Source organism: Pseudonaja textilis, chromosome 3, assembly GCF_049901715.1.
Source record: "Pseudonaja textilis isolate UNSWEBS1 chromosome 3, rPseTex1.2, whole genome shotgun sequence".
In the NCBI taxonomy this organism is placed as follows: domain Eukaryota; kingdom Metazoa; phylum Chordata; class Lepidosauria; order Squamata; family Elapidae; genus Pseudonaja; species Pseudonaja textilis.
This window is the reverse complement of record NC_141992.1, coordinates 94,265,915-94,284,320: the sequence shown is the minus strand read 5'-3', so window position 1 is coordinate 94,284,320 and position 18,406 is coordinate 94,265,915. Positions and strand designations below refer to the sequence as shown.

General features: G+C 35.7%; 1 protein-coding gene and 1 long non-coding RNA gene across 6 annotated transcripts in view; one reads left to right on the top strand and one right to left on the bottom strand.

Moving 5' to 3' along the window:
* The window catches only part of PLA2G4A (phospholipase A2 group IVA), an 84,693-nt gene extending 79,371 nt beyond the window's left edge, over nucleotides 1–5,322 (top strand). For both annotated transcript variants that reach the window (XM_026703242.2, XM_087930419.1), the window contains 2 exons: nucleotides 1,040–1,197; nucleotides 4,879–5,322. In XM_026703242.2, the coding sequence (XP_026559027.1) occupies nucleotides 1,040–1,197; nucleotides 4,879–5,007 (287 nt within the window). In that variant the 3' untranslated portion in view covers nucleotides 5,008–5,322. The remainder of the gene's footprint in view (nucleotides 1–1,039; nucleotides 1,198–4,878) is intronic.
* The window catches only part of LOC148126214 (uncharacterized), a 116,095-nt gene continuing 99,526 nt past the window's right edge, over nucleotides 1,838–18,406 (bottom strand). For 2 of the 4 annotated variants that reach the window (XR_015742993.1, XR_015742994.1), the window contains exons 2-4: nucleotides 12,461–12,625; nucleotides 11,761–11,969; nucleotides 6,344–6,433 (exon numbers count right to left, since the gene is read on the bottom strand). This is a non-coding gene — a long non-coding RNA (uncharacterized LOC148126214). Of the gene's footprint in view, nucleotides 1,922–4,193; nucleotides 4,302–6,343; nucleotides 6,434–11,760; nucleotides 11,970–12,460; nucleotides 13,351–18,406 lie in introns of those variants that run through there. The other 2 variants (XR_015742992.1, XR_015742991.1) reach the window with 2 other exon arrangements.

Here is an 18,406-nt window from a genome sequence, read left to right as displayed (position 1 = left end):
TCTTGTGTTTGAGGAACAATTTAAGAACACTCCTGCCTTCTTGAGACTCTTAAAAACAATTAAAGGAAGAAATACTTGTCCAAAAAAAGTCCAATCATACTTATGGCATAATGTGACTACATAATCAATTATCTTTGGTTTTCACATACACCCCAATTTTGTATAAGTAGTCCTCTACTTGCAGCCATAATTGAGCCTAAATTTTCCTTTGCTGAGCAAGAGAGTTATTAAGCGAGTTGTGTGTCATTTTACAACCTTTTCTTCCACAGTTTATTAAATTACTACAATTGTTAAGCAAATTACTGCAGTTGTTAAGTGAGTCTGGCTTCCCCCATTGACTTTGCTTGTCACAAGCCAGCTGGAAAGGTTACAAAAAATGCTGACATGACCCCAGGGCAATGCAGTTGTCATACCAATTTTCAAGTGCCCGAATTTCGATCACGTGACCATGGGGATGCTGCAATCTTTCTCAGTGTGGAAACCGAAGAGTCACTAAATAAATGGTTGTAAGTCAAAGGTTACCTATGGTATCCAGTCGTAAAAATATTGGTCAGTTTTTGATATAGCTTGTATGATATAGCTTATGCCAACTTTATCAAGCTTTGTATACCAGAAGTTAAAATCCATAGGCAACTGATTCTGGATTAATATATCATTATTGTACATGGATTTTCTTTACTTGTTAAGATAATTTTTATGCTCTTGGTATTCAGTTGTTATTTCATTTGATCTCTTTATGATCTTTGGAGCAAACTTGTATGGCATCTTTTAAGATTCTGAAACCAATAAGCCAAATTTCCATTTGAGACAGTAGCAAAGGCTCAGTCAGATTCATTAATGTTTCACTGACTTTGCTGAAACCACTGCTTATTCTTGGTAGCCCTCTCCATGTGCCTAGTAGGTACTTAAAGAATGAAAGGAGGAGGAGGAGCTAACTAGGGAAATGTACAGTTATTAAACATTCAATTGAATGCATTCTATACCAACCTGCTGAATTATTTGGTCTTAACGTACCTCTTACTTTGTTATTTAATGATAGGTGTTCCAAGAGAAACTCAAGAGGAGAAAGATTTTGCTGACTTTGATATTTTTGATGATCCTGACTCGCCATTCTCCACCTTCAACTTCCAGTATTCACATGAGGCTTTCAACAGGTTGCACGATCTGATGGAGTTCAATACCCTTAACAACTTAGATGTATGTATAATATACAAGGGAATTTTTAGATGCTCTGTTGAATTCAGTGACTTGTATATCTATCATTTGAGAGTTCTTTCTTCAATTTTGATAATTGTTATTAATTTCTAGACAATTCACGTTCACTTTCAAAACCAGAAAGAAAATGGGTCCAGATAACATAAAGTAAAAATATGTGTGTTAAATAATGCAGCCAGTGCACTTGTAGTGATCCTGCTGCTATAGCTTACTTGTATATAATGGGTCTAATTTTGAATATCAGAAAAAACAACAACACCCAGTTTCCATATTATTTGGAGAGCAAGGGATGGAAAAAGAACATTATTACAGATGGACAGATGACAATACAATAAATGGTCACTGACACTATTGGGCAATGCCAGCACAATGGGTTTATTGGGCAAAAGTGACAATTTCCTCAATTATGGAAGATAAGGAAGAGTAGGTTGATATTGTCCATACTTCTTGCCTTGAGTTCTGCAAACAAAGCTTGGGGAAAAAAAAATCAAGATTGCTGCTTTGAAGTCTTTTCTGCTTTAAAGTGCCATAGATCCTTGTCCTGCAGAGAGTTACACCTATTATTTCTTCAGCAGTTTGGAAAGGTAAAGGAGTGGAAAGGAATGATTTCTACTTTTAAATAACTGGCAGTTCTTCTATTCAGTAAGAGCATACGTAAATAATATATATATTGAGAATAGTTCCTTCTTTGTTTGCCTTCAATAATCTAGGTTAGGATTTAAGAAAGAATTATTTAAACAAGAAAACCCTCCTATATTCCTTGCAAATCTATAAAGTGTAGATAAATGAAGCATTTAATTTTTTTTCACAGAAAGAGGTTCAGCAATATACGTAATATACGTATAACAGGAATGATCTTAGTTCTTGTATCTTTGCTTTCTTCTAAAAAGCAGCAGGCAAAAACCTTGGATTGGCTTTTTGTTGATTTCTTCTTAATATGACTATTTCCCCAAACTGAATGATTCTATTTCAGAATGATGCAAACATATTCTTAGGGGCAATATTACCCTGGCATTAAGTAAACATATAATTGTCATCTCAACTTGGTTCATTCTAAATGTGTTGATTCCAATAGTCTCCAACCAGCTTAACCATGATCTTTGTGGATTGGGACTAGAATTCTCTTGAGGCTGAAAGCATTTTCCCTAAGCATTCCTATGGGAGGAGTATCTATGGAGATTCTCAATCATCCAGGTCATAGTTGTCCCAAATGTGTTTTTTCAAGAGGCAATTGGACTTCCTTGTTTTTCTTTGAAGATGTTTTGCTTCTCATCCAAGAAGCTTCTTCAGCTCTTGACTGGATGGTGGTGAAGGATTTATACTCCCCCTTGCACACAGTTGATCATTTGCATTCTTTTAGAAAGTTGTTGATGCCACCTGGAGGTTTATCTGTGTCCTCAGGGTCACTTGATTAGTGCAAATGGGTGTGGAGCCTCCTTGGAAGTGCTGAAAGGGATTGTGTTGTAGATTGGAGATAGAGGATGTCGTATCCATCATCTTGGATGAGAAGCGAAATGTCTTCAAATAAAAACAAGAAAGCCCAGTTGCCTATGGGAGGAGTAGTTGGCAATAATTTTGAAATGCTGCCTATGCTCCATTCAGTCCCTTCCATATGATAATGCAATTCATGATGGAGTTGCTGTTCAAGGATTGGGGAAAATTTTAAAGTCATTCTCAGTATGCTTCTCCTTTTTATTTGCCCTAGAAGCTATGGTCAAGCATGTATCAAAACAATATATTTACATAGCATTCTTAAATTGTCCACTGGTCCAAATGCAGTGAAGCCTCCTTACTGGATCTTGATGCAATAGACTTCCAAGACAACACATCAACTTTCTGCTATTTGCTTAATAATGCCATCATGCAAATAAACAATTTGCATAATTTACATCATTTGATTATGATACATTTTGTTTACATAGGCAAACAAATATTCAAATTTTGCAAATCTCGTGCCTGTATCTCTTAATTATAAGGACATTTGTCATACTCCCCTAGGTTCTTTCCCTAACTTAATCCATTCAGATAAGGTTTCATTTGTACGGTTGATTTCTAAAAGCACTCTGTTTTTCCTTGCTCTAACTCTATCCTTACTTTCTCATTATTGCTTTAATTTCAGAAATCCATTTTGTAGGCTTAAGATATGAAACAAACCTTTAGAACTAGTAGGATACTTTCATAATTTAGTCAGTTCTGGCCATGAATTTGCCTGTTATGCTTTATTGACAAATAATTAATGCATATTAGGCAAAATTGTATGGTGAACTCCTACAGAATGCAGACATAATTTTGTTTATGGAAAAACAAAATTTACTAATGTTTCATTGAAGAGAAAAAGGAAAGCATGACTACCATATGCATAGACAATGACATTTTTGTTACATTTAACATTTTGTAACCCATCCTCCCTTCCCCATAGAAATTCCACATATGGACATGTTGATGTGTGTTCAATACAATGGAAATGTGTCTATTTGTTAATTAAATTTATATGCTGCCCATCTCATGGTTTCAGACGACTCAGAGTGATAGGAGTTGATTCAAAGGCCTCCTTCACAAAACAGAAAAAAGGAGGAATGATTAGATGGAGATGCTGGGAAACTTAGTTTATGGTTGTGTTCCTGGACAAAAGCACAGTCTTTATATGCGAAATAGAGTTGAAGTTTTATTTTTGCTAGACAGTTTAGTGTATTACTAACATTACTTTTTCTGCAACAGTCCAAATTGTTGGGTATATTATGGTTAAAAGATGCCATCTAGTGGTTAAATTTCATTCTCCATTAAAAAGAAACACTGCGTACAAATTAAAAACATTGGATCATGTGTAGAATCTGTCATCTTTCTGGAGAATGGTATCACAGTATATATTAGAAAGTGCCTTTCTCTTTCTTATTTCAGAAGTAGAAGATTGCAGCAGTGTGTGTGTGTGTGTGTGTGTGTGTGTGTGTGTGTGTGTGTGTGTTTTCGCGGGTATTTACATGTATGGTATTCAGCTTTGTTCGGGTATTTTCCCACACGTCATTATAGTTGTGCTTTTAAAGTTGTAGCAACGTTTCAGCAGAATCTCATCTGCCATCATCAGGCTTCTGTATCGTGTATATAAAAACATTCGTTCATTTAGTGTAAAAAGTATACAGTGCAAATCTGATAACGTTTCATCGAAAATAAGATCCATCTGGAAAATAACCTCTAGCATGATTTTTCAGGATGCTTGTAATATAAGCCCTATCCCCAAAACAAGCCTGTTAAGATTGTCAGCCAAAAAAAAAAAAAAAAAGATTGTCAGCCAGATGGACATATTTAGTACCATATTTCCTCAAAAAAATAGTACTGTATGTCCTCAAAAGATTGGAAATTAAGCCCAAATGCATTTTTTGGAGCAAAAAATTAATATAAGACCTGGTCTTATTTTCAGGGAAACATGGTACCTCTTTAGAGGAAGGCTCCACTGAGATTAATGGAACAAATTCCTCTGTAAACAGGCAGAGCATATATGACAGGAAATTTAGATACTTTAAAAAGTTTTATCTTGTGAAAAAAAGGAAATTACAAAAGAGAACAACATTATATTATTTGTTTGATACAGACGCTTATATAAATAGACAATAGACAACTTTCAGCACTAGTACAGTTTTGATGCTATTTTTGCTTCTTTCTTTGCAGGTAATCAAAGAAGTGATAACAGACAGTATTGAGTATAGAAGGCAAAACCCATCACGCTGTTCTGTATCGCTCAGCAATGTTGAAGCAAGGAGATACTTCAACAAAGCTAAAAGCAATAACCATACCTAAGGATCAATACAAGCTTTGCTACTTAGAGCCAAGGATTGTTGCATTGATCAGACTATATGCAGAAAAAAATCCTCTGGGAATGAATCATTACAAAATAAAGGAATACAATTGCATCCCTGATGATGATGATGATGATGATGATGATGATAATGATAGGTTTATTTACAGCTAGAAACCAAATAACAAGTATAGTATAAATTACACAATAAGACACAAAGGAAGAAGGAGAAAAAAGAACAAAGTAAAATACTTAATGCAATAGAATTCATAAGCATCACAGTCGATAATAATGTTAAAATAAAGTTTTAAAAAATGGTTCAACTGGTTTTTCTTCAGATCATATAAATCTTCTGACCCAGCTGTTCTTGAATATTTCTCCTCATTCCTTTAAAACACTTCTCCCCAGCAATGTTGTCCCAAATATATTGATTTATTTAACATGTTGGAAGTTGTACAGTAATCTTAGCATAGTTAGAGGCTAAGTTGAGGAATGGTTACTTTAAGAAGACAATACTCTCATTTTTGATGTGAATACTCTGTGGTTGTATGAATGCTATATTCTAAGTAAATTGTTTCATGAAAGTATTCTTCCCAGGCAATTATATAAAAATGTTTGTATCAGTGTGAAATGAGTGTTAAAAATCTAAACCCATCTGCACCATCCATTCATTTAACAACATCAAAAACAAAATTAGATGGATGATAACATCGCTTGGTTTTTTTGTTTTGTTGAATTTTTATATAATTAAACATAGTAGACTCTTGATTTAGTTTAACTTAGTTAAAGGACAGAGACTTTTTAAAAAGTGTTTATTTCTTTTAAAGTAAAAGTTGCATAAAGGGACTTAAACTTTTAAAAACAAGAGTGGCTTCCTTTCCCAGTTATGGACATATTCACAATTATTTATATTGCCAGTTGAGCCCTTAAAATATGGGAAACCATTCTGCATAAATGTTTTTTTGCAAACCACTAGATATTTTTAAGCACTACAGATTCCTTTCCCCTTCCATCACACTCCTGTCCCATGCAACTACCTGTCATTGTTGCAATCTGTACATAATTCTAAATCACAATGGGGAATACTCTTTTTTAAGCATAACTTGATCCATGAAGCTATGCCTTACAATAAAGGAATGTATCAGGCTATTATAGCTTGCTAAATGCCCCCAATTTGGTATTGTGTTTGAGTCAGGCTATGAAATCATCATTCTATATTTAATTTATGGAATGTGTGAGATATTTCAGAGCCACACTATAGCCAGTCCTTCCCAGGTCATGCTCTCATCCCTTTCTCTTGGTTCTTTGGTGTATATAGTTATTTTCCTATCCAAGTAACAAACAGGAATATAGAGATGTACCCTCTGATAGTACATGTTGCTCTTCATGAACAGACTGCACCATCTGTTTTAGTTATGGAGTTGCCTTCTGAAACAAAACAGAAAATCTCTTTATATTTTCCTTGCTGATTTGTGCTTATGATTGTAAATCTTGACAAGATGGACTATGCTACTGCTTGGTACCAGAATAATTAAATCGGGATGAGTAACTCAGTCCAACACTCAGGAAAAAATACAGATGAAATGCTAAAAGAATGACATTGAGTTGAGCAGGTATAAAAATTCAATATATAAATAAAATGCTGGTGGGTATTTCTTAGTGTGGGTTTGTGCCTGAAATCAAATTTTGATTTGTAGTGACTGCCTGGATAACTCCCTGCAGTTTCCTTGGGAAGGTTTTTCAGGAAGTGGCTAGCCATTGCCTTCTTAGGGCTGAAAGCGAGTGGCATAAGGTCCCTCAAATGTTGACTTCATGTTGAAGGTGGGATTAAAACTGATGAGATTCCAATTTTTAGACTGGTCTCTTAAGCATCTCATATAGTTTAGAGACCAAACTATATCCACTGAACCAGAAATTTAATCCAGTATGTAATTATTCATTTTGTATGCACTACTCCTTGCTGAGAACTAAAAATCTGTTCAGAATTAATTTGTCCCTATTTCTTTTTCACTCCAGGCACCAAAGAGCACCAAATGTCTGTTCACAAGAGCCTTTAGTTCCCTTCGACTTCCCTTAGTAATTTTTTTCCACTTCCCTACACAAAAGAGAATTTTAAATCCTTATGATGGCCAGACATTACACTGAAGCATAGTACATGTGTATCTGCAATGACATTTTTGCTGTCTAACGTGTATTGTTCAAGTACTGGGAACATGAGAAGTTACAGTAACTGCATTGCTTTTGACTGGAATGTTATGAAGTGAGCTCACATTTGGACAATATACAATCTTAAAGTAACATGATTCTCTTTGCCAAATTGTAGCACTTTGCAATGGCAACTATTGCAAATATGTACGATCAGACCTTTCCTACTTTTATGCCATTTCAAAACTAATGATCCTTGGCTGTTAGAATGCTTTGTTTCAAAACTTGGGTTGATTTCAGAACAAAAATATTAATGCCCCTGGAGAGTAGAACAAAAGATCAACTGAAGGGTCATGGTTTAGAGCTTTGTTTTCAAGGCAGATTGAACAAGATAGCATTCCCTAATGGATGTAATCCAGCTACTCCCATGGTTGATCATGATTTCACTTCGGAAATTAGATGTGAATTAGATGTTTAAAATCATAATATGATTTTATGTTTTTTTAAAAAAAAAAATTCTGTGAAAAAAAAGGATGTCATACAATCTTATGTATTTTAAGTAAAACCAGCAACGTATTAAATCATTCATTTTTCTTTTGTTTAGAATGTTTAATTGGTTCACAAGACTAACAATGAATTGTCCCTTGTATGGATAAAAACATTTCATATCCCTTTCTTAACAATGCTTGGTATATTGTCCGTTTTGTCCCAGGACATTATTATTTAATGTTTTAAATAAATGTTATTGTGTGGTTACATTATAGACCCATGATGGTGAACCTATGGCATGTGTGCTGAAAGTGGCACGCAGATCCATCTCTCTGGGCATGTCAGCCATCACTCGTTGCTCTTCTGGGTGCCAAAAAGGTACACCAACATTGTTGCAGACTTATCAAATTTACAGTCTAACATTTCCATCATTGGTTGTACAGTTGTATTATAGGTAACATAATGTTGCTTCACTTGAAACCATGGTTTAGAAATAAGTTTGCTCAGCCCAGAGAACATCTTTTCTAGGTTTTGTAGCGCATGACTGAAGTTAATAGTGTGGCTTAGAAAAGCTTAAGAATTCTCCAGCTAGATTGACTATTGTAATTTTTTTTAAAAAAAACTGGCCAAACTGGCTTTTATCTGACTAGTTTCTATATATGTGGTCAAATTTTGCTACGGTTTGTAAAACCAGACACCCTTGGATTGCATCAATTATCTTTCCGTAAACTATGTCATTTGGTTTTATCTCCTGCTAACTTGTTGAATTCTTTATTTTGCAATAAAGGTTAATATAATACAATATATCCCAATTAGTAATAGCCTATTGTAAATATTTTCTTATGAGGGAATCGTTTGAAGGAGTTTTGCTTTTTTTTTAAAAAATGTATTCCCTCATTCCAAATTGTAACAGCCTTCAGCAAATATAATCATCTTTTGTATAAATGTCAGATGCTACGATAGTTGTTGGCTATTGTCAATTCCTTCTGGAAAAAGGGACTATAGAACTGCTGACCCAGGTTACATAAACATGTGTTTCATCTTTGCTTACGCAGCACAGTAAAAAGTAGACATTTCCTAAAGCTCTTGGAATTTGTCCCTTGTATCTGTTCATTTTAACTGCATCAGAACTTTCATCTGTTGATCTGGCAGAGAGAGGTTAGACCTTTCTCACGCTAAGATGATAGAACATACATGCATGGAACTCTCCGAATCTGGTGTATGACTATATTTGTTACTGCTGAAAAACAGAATGATATTCTTGAATGTTGTGGATCCCCCATCAGCTGGAACTAATGACACAATCCCAGCTTTCTGAGTGTCCCTGAATGCCCTTGTTTTGCTTAACAGTATTGCTAGCCACCTGTGGTCTAAAAGAATGAAAGGAAGCAGGACTTAAACTGCTAGGAGCAAGGGTAGAAGAGGCTCATAGCACACTTCTTGAAGACTGTCTAGAAATTAGAACTGATCCAGAAGGTGGCAGCATGCAGTTCTGGGTGACCCACAATTTTCCCATATTGCATCGCTATTGGGTGAGCTGAACTACCTTTCAGTTTTTTAGTAGGCACATATCTTTTAAACCCTAAATGGAATGGGATCAGTTCACTTGCAGAAGTGCTTGTCTTTGAAAGTATCTATTAATCTCATCAGTCAAAAAGGGAGAACATGTTCCAGGTCCCTTCCCTAAATCTAACTGGTCTTAAATTCTTACAGGTCATGTGGCATTTAGCTGGTCTCCAGTTTGTTCCTCTGGAAAAAAATATTTGCTAAAATTCCTAGTTGTTTCCAATATAATGGATTCCCATAAAATATAACAATATTATCACCTAATGTTGCCAACTCTGTGGCTCATACTTGAGGATCATTCATTCATTCATTTAGGCTTTTATGTGTTCTGTGAATCAAACCATTCTGGTTTATAAACCGTGGCTTATAGCTCAGTATTATCTGTGAAGTAGCATGAACTAATTTATTCATGGTTTAAAACCAATTGCGGTTAGTGCAATGTACAAATTTGACTCCACTGAGTTTCTCACATATGGACAATACAGAACAATAAGACAAAGCCCTTTCAAGATCTCTTTCAGAAGTACTTTTCTTGAGATCGGAGGAAAGAATATTCTTCAAATTCTGGCATGCATGTTCTTCTAAACTATGTTTGGGCAGAGTAGTCTGTGCAGAGCAGGTAAGGGGGAAGGGTCTAAACTGACAAAAGCAATGGTGAGCAATTGTAACCTAAGGCCTATCTCTTATTTACATCTACCGTGATACATGCTCAAAAATGGATTTTAGCTTGCAGCAGAATTGCAACCCATGTTTCAATCCCTTTTATTTCTTTGAAAAAGTGTTTAGATTTTCTACAGCTGTAGGGGATGTTCAGCTTGTCAACATCTAAGTTAATTCCAATGTTTTATTGTAATGTTTTAAATGTCAGATTTAGTTGTTTTATTTTATCTCGTATGGTTGCTTAGCAGAAAAATTGGTGTAAATATATAAACAGAGAGGCCCAAAGTCTGATTCAATTTCCCTTGGCCCAAAACTGATGCAGTATTTAACAGCTGTACCCATGCGTAGAATGATTTGTATCCTTTTAATAAAATGCTAAATATTTCTAGACAAAATCAAAGTGTCTAAGGAAATGTTGGTCCAGACATTTGGCATCACTGAAAACAAGTGGGTTAATTTTATTAAATTATGTGCGTGATAGATTTGACAGATCTTTAAACAATGCATAGAATTTATGTACGAAATCACAGGGTGGCCTCATAGAGGGGTCTTAGTAAAGCAGCTGGAATGTTAACACCCTGACAAAAATTGTTTAATATCTGCTGAGTATCCACAGGATACTGGGCTTAAAATGGAATCGGATGAAGATATTCCACTGTTAGACATTTCTATTGTTTTACCATAAAGTTTGTCTCTTAATCTGCATCCTTCATCTTGGTTCTGTGACTTTACAAGAGTCAATGATCTTGATTAAGAAAATGGAAAATAGTTAAGATCCATCATCATTTCCTAAGGTGAAGTGGTTGCCTCCCATAGCAGATTACAAGCACTATGAAATGGCAGTAACATTATTTATCTTATTCATTATTATATTTTTATGCCAAGTCTAAGAAGTGGAGCCTTATCAGATTGACTACATTATGAGCAAAGAGAAAGTAGTTTGATTCTGAATTCTAGGCCCCTTGAATGTGTATATGTCTATATATGTGCAGGATATGGAGGTATAGAATAGGTTTATTGGCTAGAAACAACTCTAAATCATGAAAATAGATGATGCCATGAAAGGAAAAGATTACTGCTGATCCTCAAGAAAAATAAATCAATAAGCTTCCAATAAGTTTCATTTTCACAGTAAACTACAATTCTAAACCTGCTATAAAGGCGTAACTTGATCCATTTGTATTTCCTTAATAATCTATTGAATAACATGCCAAAATTTGTCTGCCAATTTCCTGAAATTGATATTTGTGAGTGAGGCTTATTTTAAATCTCATTCGCAAAATGCTTTTGCCGTTCCTGATGGGGTGCTTCTAACAGTGGCAATTCAGCCAGGTAAATGAAATAAAATTCATAGTGAAGGTCAGAATTATTGATGGAAATGTCAATCATTCAAAATAGAAGTTTCCTTCTATTTGGCCATGAACTGATATTATATTATTTTTGAATGGTACATTATGTACTATTTAAGAAACAACAGATTTGTCAATTACCAGCAATTGCTCACCTACTGGTTGACAGAAACTACAGCAGGTATATTCACAATTTATGTCAATCTTACTAACAGCAGTTAAGTTAAATATTGTACAACATTTGAAGCAGTGAAAGCACCTAAATATAGAGATGGGTATAGAAAAATAGGGGGATCGACACTGCTTGTAAAATTGACTTATTTTCTTAAAGGTTAACAGAACTCAGATAAGGGCAAGTTTGTAATAACAAATTATACAACTTTTAGAATGTTATGTTTGAAAGTAGGAAACAGCATGTGGATATCTTTTGTGTTAAAGTTCTTATTTTCCTTATTGTTTATTTCTATATTGACCAATTATAATTTTTTAAAAAGGAAAGAAAAAAGTTACATATGCACTCAAGATTCAAAGAAATTTGAAGCTTACCATGTTGAGCAATGACTAAGGCAGTCGGTTATATTTTATTTTCCTGTGTCACACTTTTTCTATCAGTCTTCAGTCTTATAACTTCTTCACTTGAGATATAGTTGGAATATGAAAATCTGCAGATCCCTACAGAATTTGCTCATGTACAATTTCCAGATCCTTTTCTAACTCAGAAAAATCCATATGGTAGCTGAGATCATCTCACCAACCTGTGTGTGGAGATGGAGAATCAAAATATTATTTTCCATCAAATTGATGCAAAATGATTGACATAAACTTCAGCTTAGAATTAGTTTAGACAGAATAGCCAGATAGTGTGAACAAATACCAGGGACTACACCTTTCTGGACCCTCATAATTCTGTAGTTGGATGGGATTTTTTTCATGCTAAGAAATTCCCTGTGACGGGAATCTCATGATATTTGGCAGGAACTATTGCTTGGTAGAATACAGGGTAAATTCTGGTGAAGCGTGAGTGCATTTCTGAGTAAATAGATATAATCCAGAAAGATGCAGGAGAGTTTGGAAATAAACATAGTATATTGAAACTGATAGGTGTTTGCCAGTAGTATGACAGTCAACTTGTGCCTTTGCATAGGCCTGTAGTAGGTGGAAGATTAATAGCATAGGATAAGGTAACCCTGGATTGTCTGGTAAATAGATAAACTAGACAACCCGTGTCCAATTGGGCCATTCTTACCTAAACAGAAAAAATAATCACAGGTGGCAAAAAAAAGCAGTAGGAGTGGGAGGTATTTCCAGCTTCTTTCAAACTATCCCATTGACATTGCTTGCAAGAAGCTGGTAGGATGTGTTGGAAATCATGCCTTCCTCTTCCCCAGATGATCCATGGAACTATCTGCCACTTGCTGAGAGATAGGGAAACAAAGGGAGCTATGAACTATAAGGAAAACTGCACCCCTGTTCCCCTTCCTGGTGTTCCCCAAGGGTCCCTTCCCTCCTTGGAGGAAGGGGGGGGGTCATCTATCCACCATTGTTGCCCCCCCCCAGCCAGCCCTTCCTCACCACCAGGTATCAGAGTTGCTACCTTGTCCTTTTTTTCACTGTCCATCATCATTAAGATATTTCATATTTCATTTTTTTATTTCAAAGCAGCCAAATGCCACTCATCGTTGGGCTTTGACACCAGCTGAATGGGTGTAGGGGCCAGAAGAAGGCAAAAAAGAGGGTTGGGATATGGCCGTTCCATCTTCCCTTATGCCATGCAACCTATGGGTTTCAGGAAAGTGTAATCAGAAGCTGCTATGGCCAGAACATTCCCAAAATTTCAATCCTGGAATCGTGGGTCCTCTCATTCTGGAAATTAGTCCACTTCACTTACTTTGGTTTAACAATTACTGCCCTGCTGTATCTTCCAATTTTGCCTAACTGAAAGTTGCAAACAAACAGGCACGAGAATTTTTAACAAAATATAAATATTGGAGGCAGAAATAAGGGGCTTTGGTACAGACCAAGTAAGGAAATAAAGATATAGAAGGGAGGAAATTTGCTTCTAAGAGTAGGAAGGGAAGACATGAAACTGGGTTTGGGAAAGATCCAAAAAATGTAGATGTGTGGGCATGTGAGACAGGCACACATAGCTGCACCTATGCACAGGACAGAAGAGAGATAAGAAGCACATATGAAGGCTGGACTAGGGAAAAGAAAAGGGAATGGGTAGCATAATAAAAAAGCAGCAAGATTATAAAAAGAATAATAGAAAATGTTCTAAGTTAAGGAAAAAAGCCTACTGCTAAATAAGAGGTAAAAGTAAGAAAACACAAGGATTCAGCGGGCATCCCAATCTCTATTGTTAACCTATAATTCCAAGCCATTTGGGGCTACAGGATTTGCAGAATTAATCTTTAAATGTATAGATTAATCTTAAATGCCTTATACCATGATTTATGGCATAGTTAATTGAAATTTAATAAATCATGCTTAAACCAGTTATACTGTAACATTCACTTAGATGCCTTCAAACACAAGAAGGCATCTAAGGGTCGTTCAGTGGGAGAATGAAGAAAGAAAAATGGTGTTCCTGGAATCTGTTATCAGTATGCTTGTTCTGAAGGACCTTCTTCTGAAACATGAGAAATACATTGTAAATGTGGCTCTTTATGACTTTGAGGCTCGAGTTTTTGGATACTGATGATTTGATTTCTAAAGCAAAATCAGATTGAAGAAGCAAAATTATAGATACACCTGTTCTCCTCACCTATAATTGAGTGTGCATCAATTTAATTACTGTCATTTCTCCAGATGTTCATGGAAATTAATTTTGTAGAGTTTCCTAATGTCTCGCAGGTCCTTAATTCTCTGCAAGGAACATTACTTTTTCTATCTACATGATTCTTCTTATGCAGGAAAATTGTGTTTGCTATCATGATTGAATAATGCAGCTATTCCATTTGAAAAAAATGTTGCCAGTTCTAATATCCTAACTTGTGCATAGAGTGCAAAAATGGATTTGTATATGTTTGATGTATAATAGAATGCAGATGTTTTTCATGCCTTTCCACAATTGCATTGGTCTCTGGGAAGGAAAGAAAAGCCAGGTGTGAAAGAGCCCTGATAAGATAAATTGCAATGAAACTAGACACTATTTTAAACATCAAGTTTGTTTTTTTTAAAGGACTAGAAATACACATTTTTAATGTGCCACCAACTCTCTTTCAAATCAAATCATTCTATTATGCTCGATCTAAATTTTGTTACCAAATAAACCTCTCTAATTTTCCAAAGTTTAAAATGTCTATGATGCTACAATTATTCTGTTGGTTTATACTTAATTCATGTTTTAGGCAATAATGTCCAGACCAATTAAAAATGTTTGGATTGGCATCATCTAACTTATTTTGAGATTCCACGAAAGGCAGATTCTTAGTTTGGTGCCATGAGAATCAAGATAGCTATTTGGCAAGCCCACGGACAAGGCTCACAGGGAATCCAGATTTAGATACTTAAATGTTAACCTGAATAATGGGAGGCAAAAGCCTTGAATGGGAATCTCACAAAGAAGCCCTTGCAAGATTTCCCATCTAAGACATTTTTGTTAAACTACTTGCTTCAAATCAAATGCCACTTCTTGCTTAATTAAAGCCATGATGTAGTAGTATAAATCCTAGTATGACTAAGTTGGAGGGAGCAAACAAATGTGAATCAGGGGAGAATGGATTTATCTTAAAGAGTAAGAATAATTTACGTTGATAATTTATCTTGTTAGCCTGTTACCACTAGAGGAAATATTTCGGTGACAGCCTTCTTTGGCTTACTTCCTCTTTTGAACTTAGTGTCCCCTAGCTCAGAATTTAAAGGATTAGACTGATTCCCACTTCCTGATTGTACTAGTTGAATATTTCTCTAAAAAAATAGAAGCCGTTTAAAATAATCAGTTCATGCTGTAATGCTATAATATATTATGTCTATATTGTCTTACACTTTGCTGTAAGTCCCAGTTGGGTTGTTGGGATGTGAGAAATATATTAAGAGAAGCTTCAGCTCATTCTTGCAACCCATACTTGCCACCTCTCAGGAGAGCTTTTAGAATTGCTCATATAAGAGAACACTCTACCTCAGAAAGGAAAATCTCTCATCCAGTTCTTGTAATTGAACTACTATAATCAAAAGATAGTTGTAATGCATAAGAAAGCCATCATGTCAGACAGAAACTTTGAACTGGTAGGCCAGGACTAGATCTCCAGATTGAACTATAACAAACAATGGAGTATTTTGGAGTAATTTTTCATCATATTTTATTTAATACTATGTCAAAATTTATTCTGTATTTTTTAAATTCACCCTTGATAGAAAAGAAATCGTTCTTGCTTTATTTCATTTATTTATCTTTTAGGAAGAACATTTAGGAGACATTTCCATCAAATAGAGATGTCATGATTGGCTAGAGGAATTGCCAGTCAAAGCATAGATGCTTCATTTTGGGCTTTGGGGGAAAGTATGGCAAATTGAAGATAGTTCTATGAAAGTGATCTAATGACCATGGCAAAGATCAAGGAATGAGTCACTAGATTGATTTGTTGGAACCTCCCTAGATAAAGAGAGGATAAGAAATCACCCATATGTGCTCCAGAAGACTGCTCCTCATAAGGAGACTGCAGGAAAGGAGCTTTCCATGGGAAATGACAAGACTACCCATCTTACTTGCGCAACTGCGGCAGAGATGTTTAAGGATTTGCATCATGTGTTCATGAGGATATTGACAGAGACACATATAAGCACACACCCTAGCAAAATATAGAAGATAAAACACCTGTGGAAAGAAATATCCATCTGGTTCAGTTCCAAGCCAGGAGAAAGGCACAGGAGACAAAATGGAGGCTGGGGGCTGATTGGAAAGAGGGTCCATTTATTGATGAAGGAGAACCACAAAGCACGTGTGATTCTGGGCAGCTGACCACATGGAGTTGAAAATGGGGGTGGGGTTAATACCTTCTCTTAAGCTTCCTGTTCCTGTACAAGAACATGTATTCTATTAGCTGTTGTCAAACTCCCATAGGGCCATGTAGGGGTTATGTATGGGGTCATAGATGTCTCTATAGGCAAAGTACAAATCCTAAGTGTTTGAACTAAATTTGTTTGAAGTTTCTGAGGGTATGGAATGAAGGGGTGTTGGGCAATTCCTATTGTGGTGGATGGCTAATCCTACCTTTGTTGGATCTTGGGTGAGGGTATTTGCTTATGAATAGAGCTATCTATTTAATCTCTTAAGTGCTGACATCTGCTGTGGGCTATTAAGGAAGGTGGAGGCTGCTTTCCAAAAACATATTTCTCCATTTCTGATCCAGAGAAATATTCTGCTTTTTAAATATTTCTCAAAATATTTCATTTTTCTAGGAAAGGGGTGGGTGCTAACTTTCTATACACCAAACCTGCTTGTCTGTAAAAGGTGTATATGAAAGATTGGCAAACCTCAAGATAAATTTTGTGCTCCCCAGAATCTCAGATTGCACTGTGGAATGTTGGCAACAAAGTGGCTAGGTTTCATGACATAATTTTCTAAGTTTTCTGTTTTCTTTCAACAAGGAGAAGTTGAAAAACAATGATTAAGCTTCACCTATGTCGTACACAGTGATGAGCTGCATGCCGGTTTACAATGGTTCTAGCAAACCGGTATGAATGACGATTAGCTGGCCTCACCCACCCATCCCTGCACTATCCTGTCTTACATTTCCTTCTTTTGCAGCTCAGCTGATTCATGTGGCAAAGTGGATTACCGCGCCTCAGCTGTTCTACTCACTGGGGAAGACTAGAAGGTGAGCTGGAGAGGCTCAAATTGCTCTTTATTGAATGCTCCACATGCGCATGTGCATGCGCTCACAGAACTGGTTGTTAAACCAGTTGCAGCCCACCACTGGTTGTACATAAATGTTGCCGTGTCATGTACAAAAATTCCTAAGTGTTTAGATTACATCAGTGGTCACGCTTTCCTTCTTTTGCAAATAAGTCATAAAATCTATTTTTTGAAATAAGTCATAAAATCTATCCTCCAACCCCCTAAAAATGTCACCCACGCCATTAAAACATGATTGGAAGACTTCTTGTTCTTTGATCCACAACATTCTTCCTTACAATGTGGGGAGATCTGTCTAAATCTGTCAATATTTATAAGTGTTTACTATTTTCAAATGTTAGAAAATCCATATTCCTGTATTTCATATCAACCACAAATATGCTTCTTTTAGAGACTCAACCCTCTGCTATCAGCAATAGTAATAGTAATAATAGGTTATTGTTTCCTCCTTCCTTCCTTCCTTCCTTCTTCCTTCCTTCCTTGTTATTGACCCATTTTTGTTACTTTAAGTGTCTTGGTCTTATAACTTTGCCAAGTTCAAACGTATTTGTTTAGTTTATTCCCAGTTAGCTCTGGGTAAGCAAGTATATTATATCAAAATGACAGTTAGCTTGTCCTCCTGAGCTTAAATTTCTAGCATAGTTTATTTTTATTTGTGAAAACTGTTTCTGGTTTATTCCCCAAGGTTAAACATATCATTACTGAAAAGTAAAGTTAATAGTGAGTTTTTCATTATTATTTTTTAAGAAAGATGTTCATATCCTGTTGATCACATTCTTGGACTGGATTTTCTAAGACATGTGTACAAGAAATAGAGAAATTGGAGGAAAAGTATTAAAAATATCTTTTTTCCTTCCTTGGAAGATGTAAATGAAGAAAAGTAAACGTTAAGAGTTTGGACCAGTAGCAAAAACTATACAAAATATTGGAAATGCTTTTCGTTTTCAGTTAAATCTGTATGACAGTTGAAAAAATGAAACAAACTTGAAAACAAGGGGAACTTCCAGTTCTAAAATGTCGAGCAATGGTTTTCAAGCATTAAATATATTCCAGCTTTGACTGGAAAATCTTTGTGTGGTGTGGTGAACTCTCATCTCACAATCAGGAGGCTGTGAATTCGATCCTAAGTAGAGGCAGATATTTCTCTCTCTGGACATGCTGATAATATATCCGCTGGAAAAAAAAACCCCTCCGCATTGTCAACAGGAAGGGCATTTGGCCAGTAAACACTCAGCTCCACTCAGTTTCCCAAACTCCACCCTCCAAGCTTGTTAAAAGGGGATGATGATTGACTGGAAAATCTTTGCCAAAAATAGACTTGAGAGTGTACGTAAT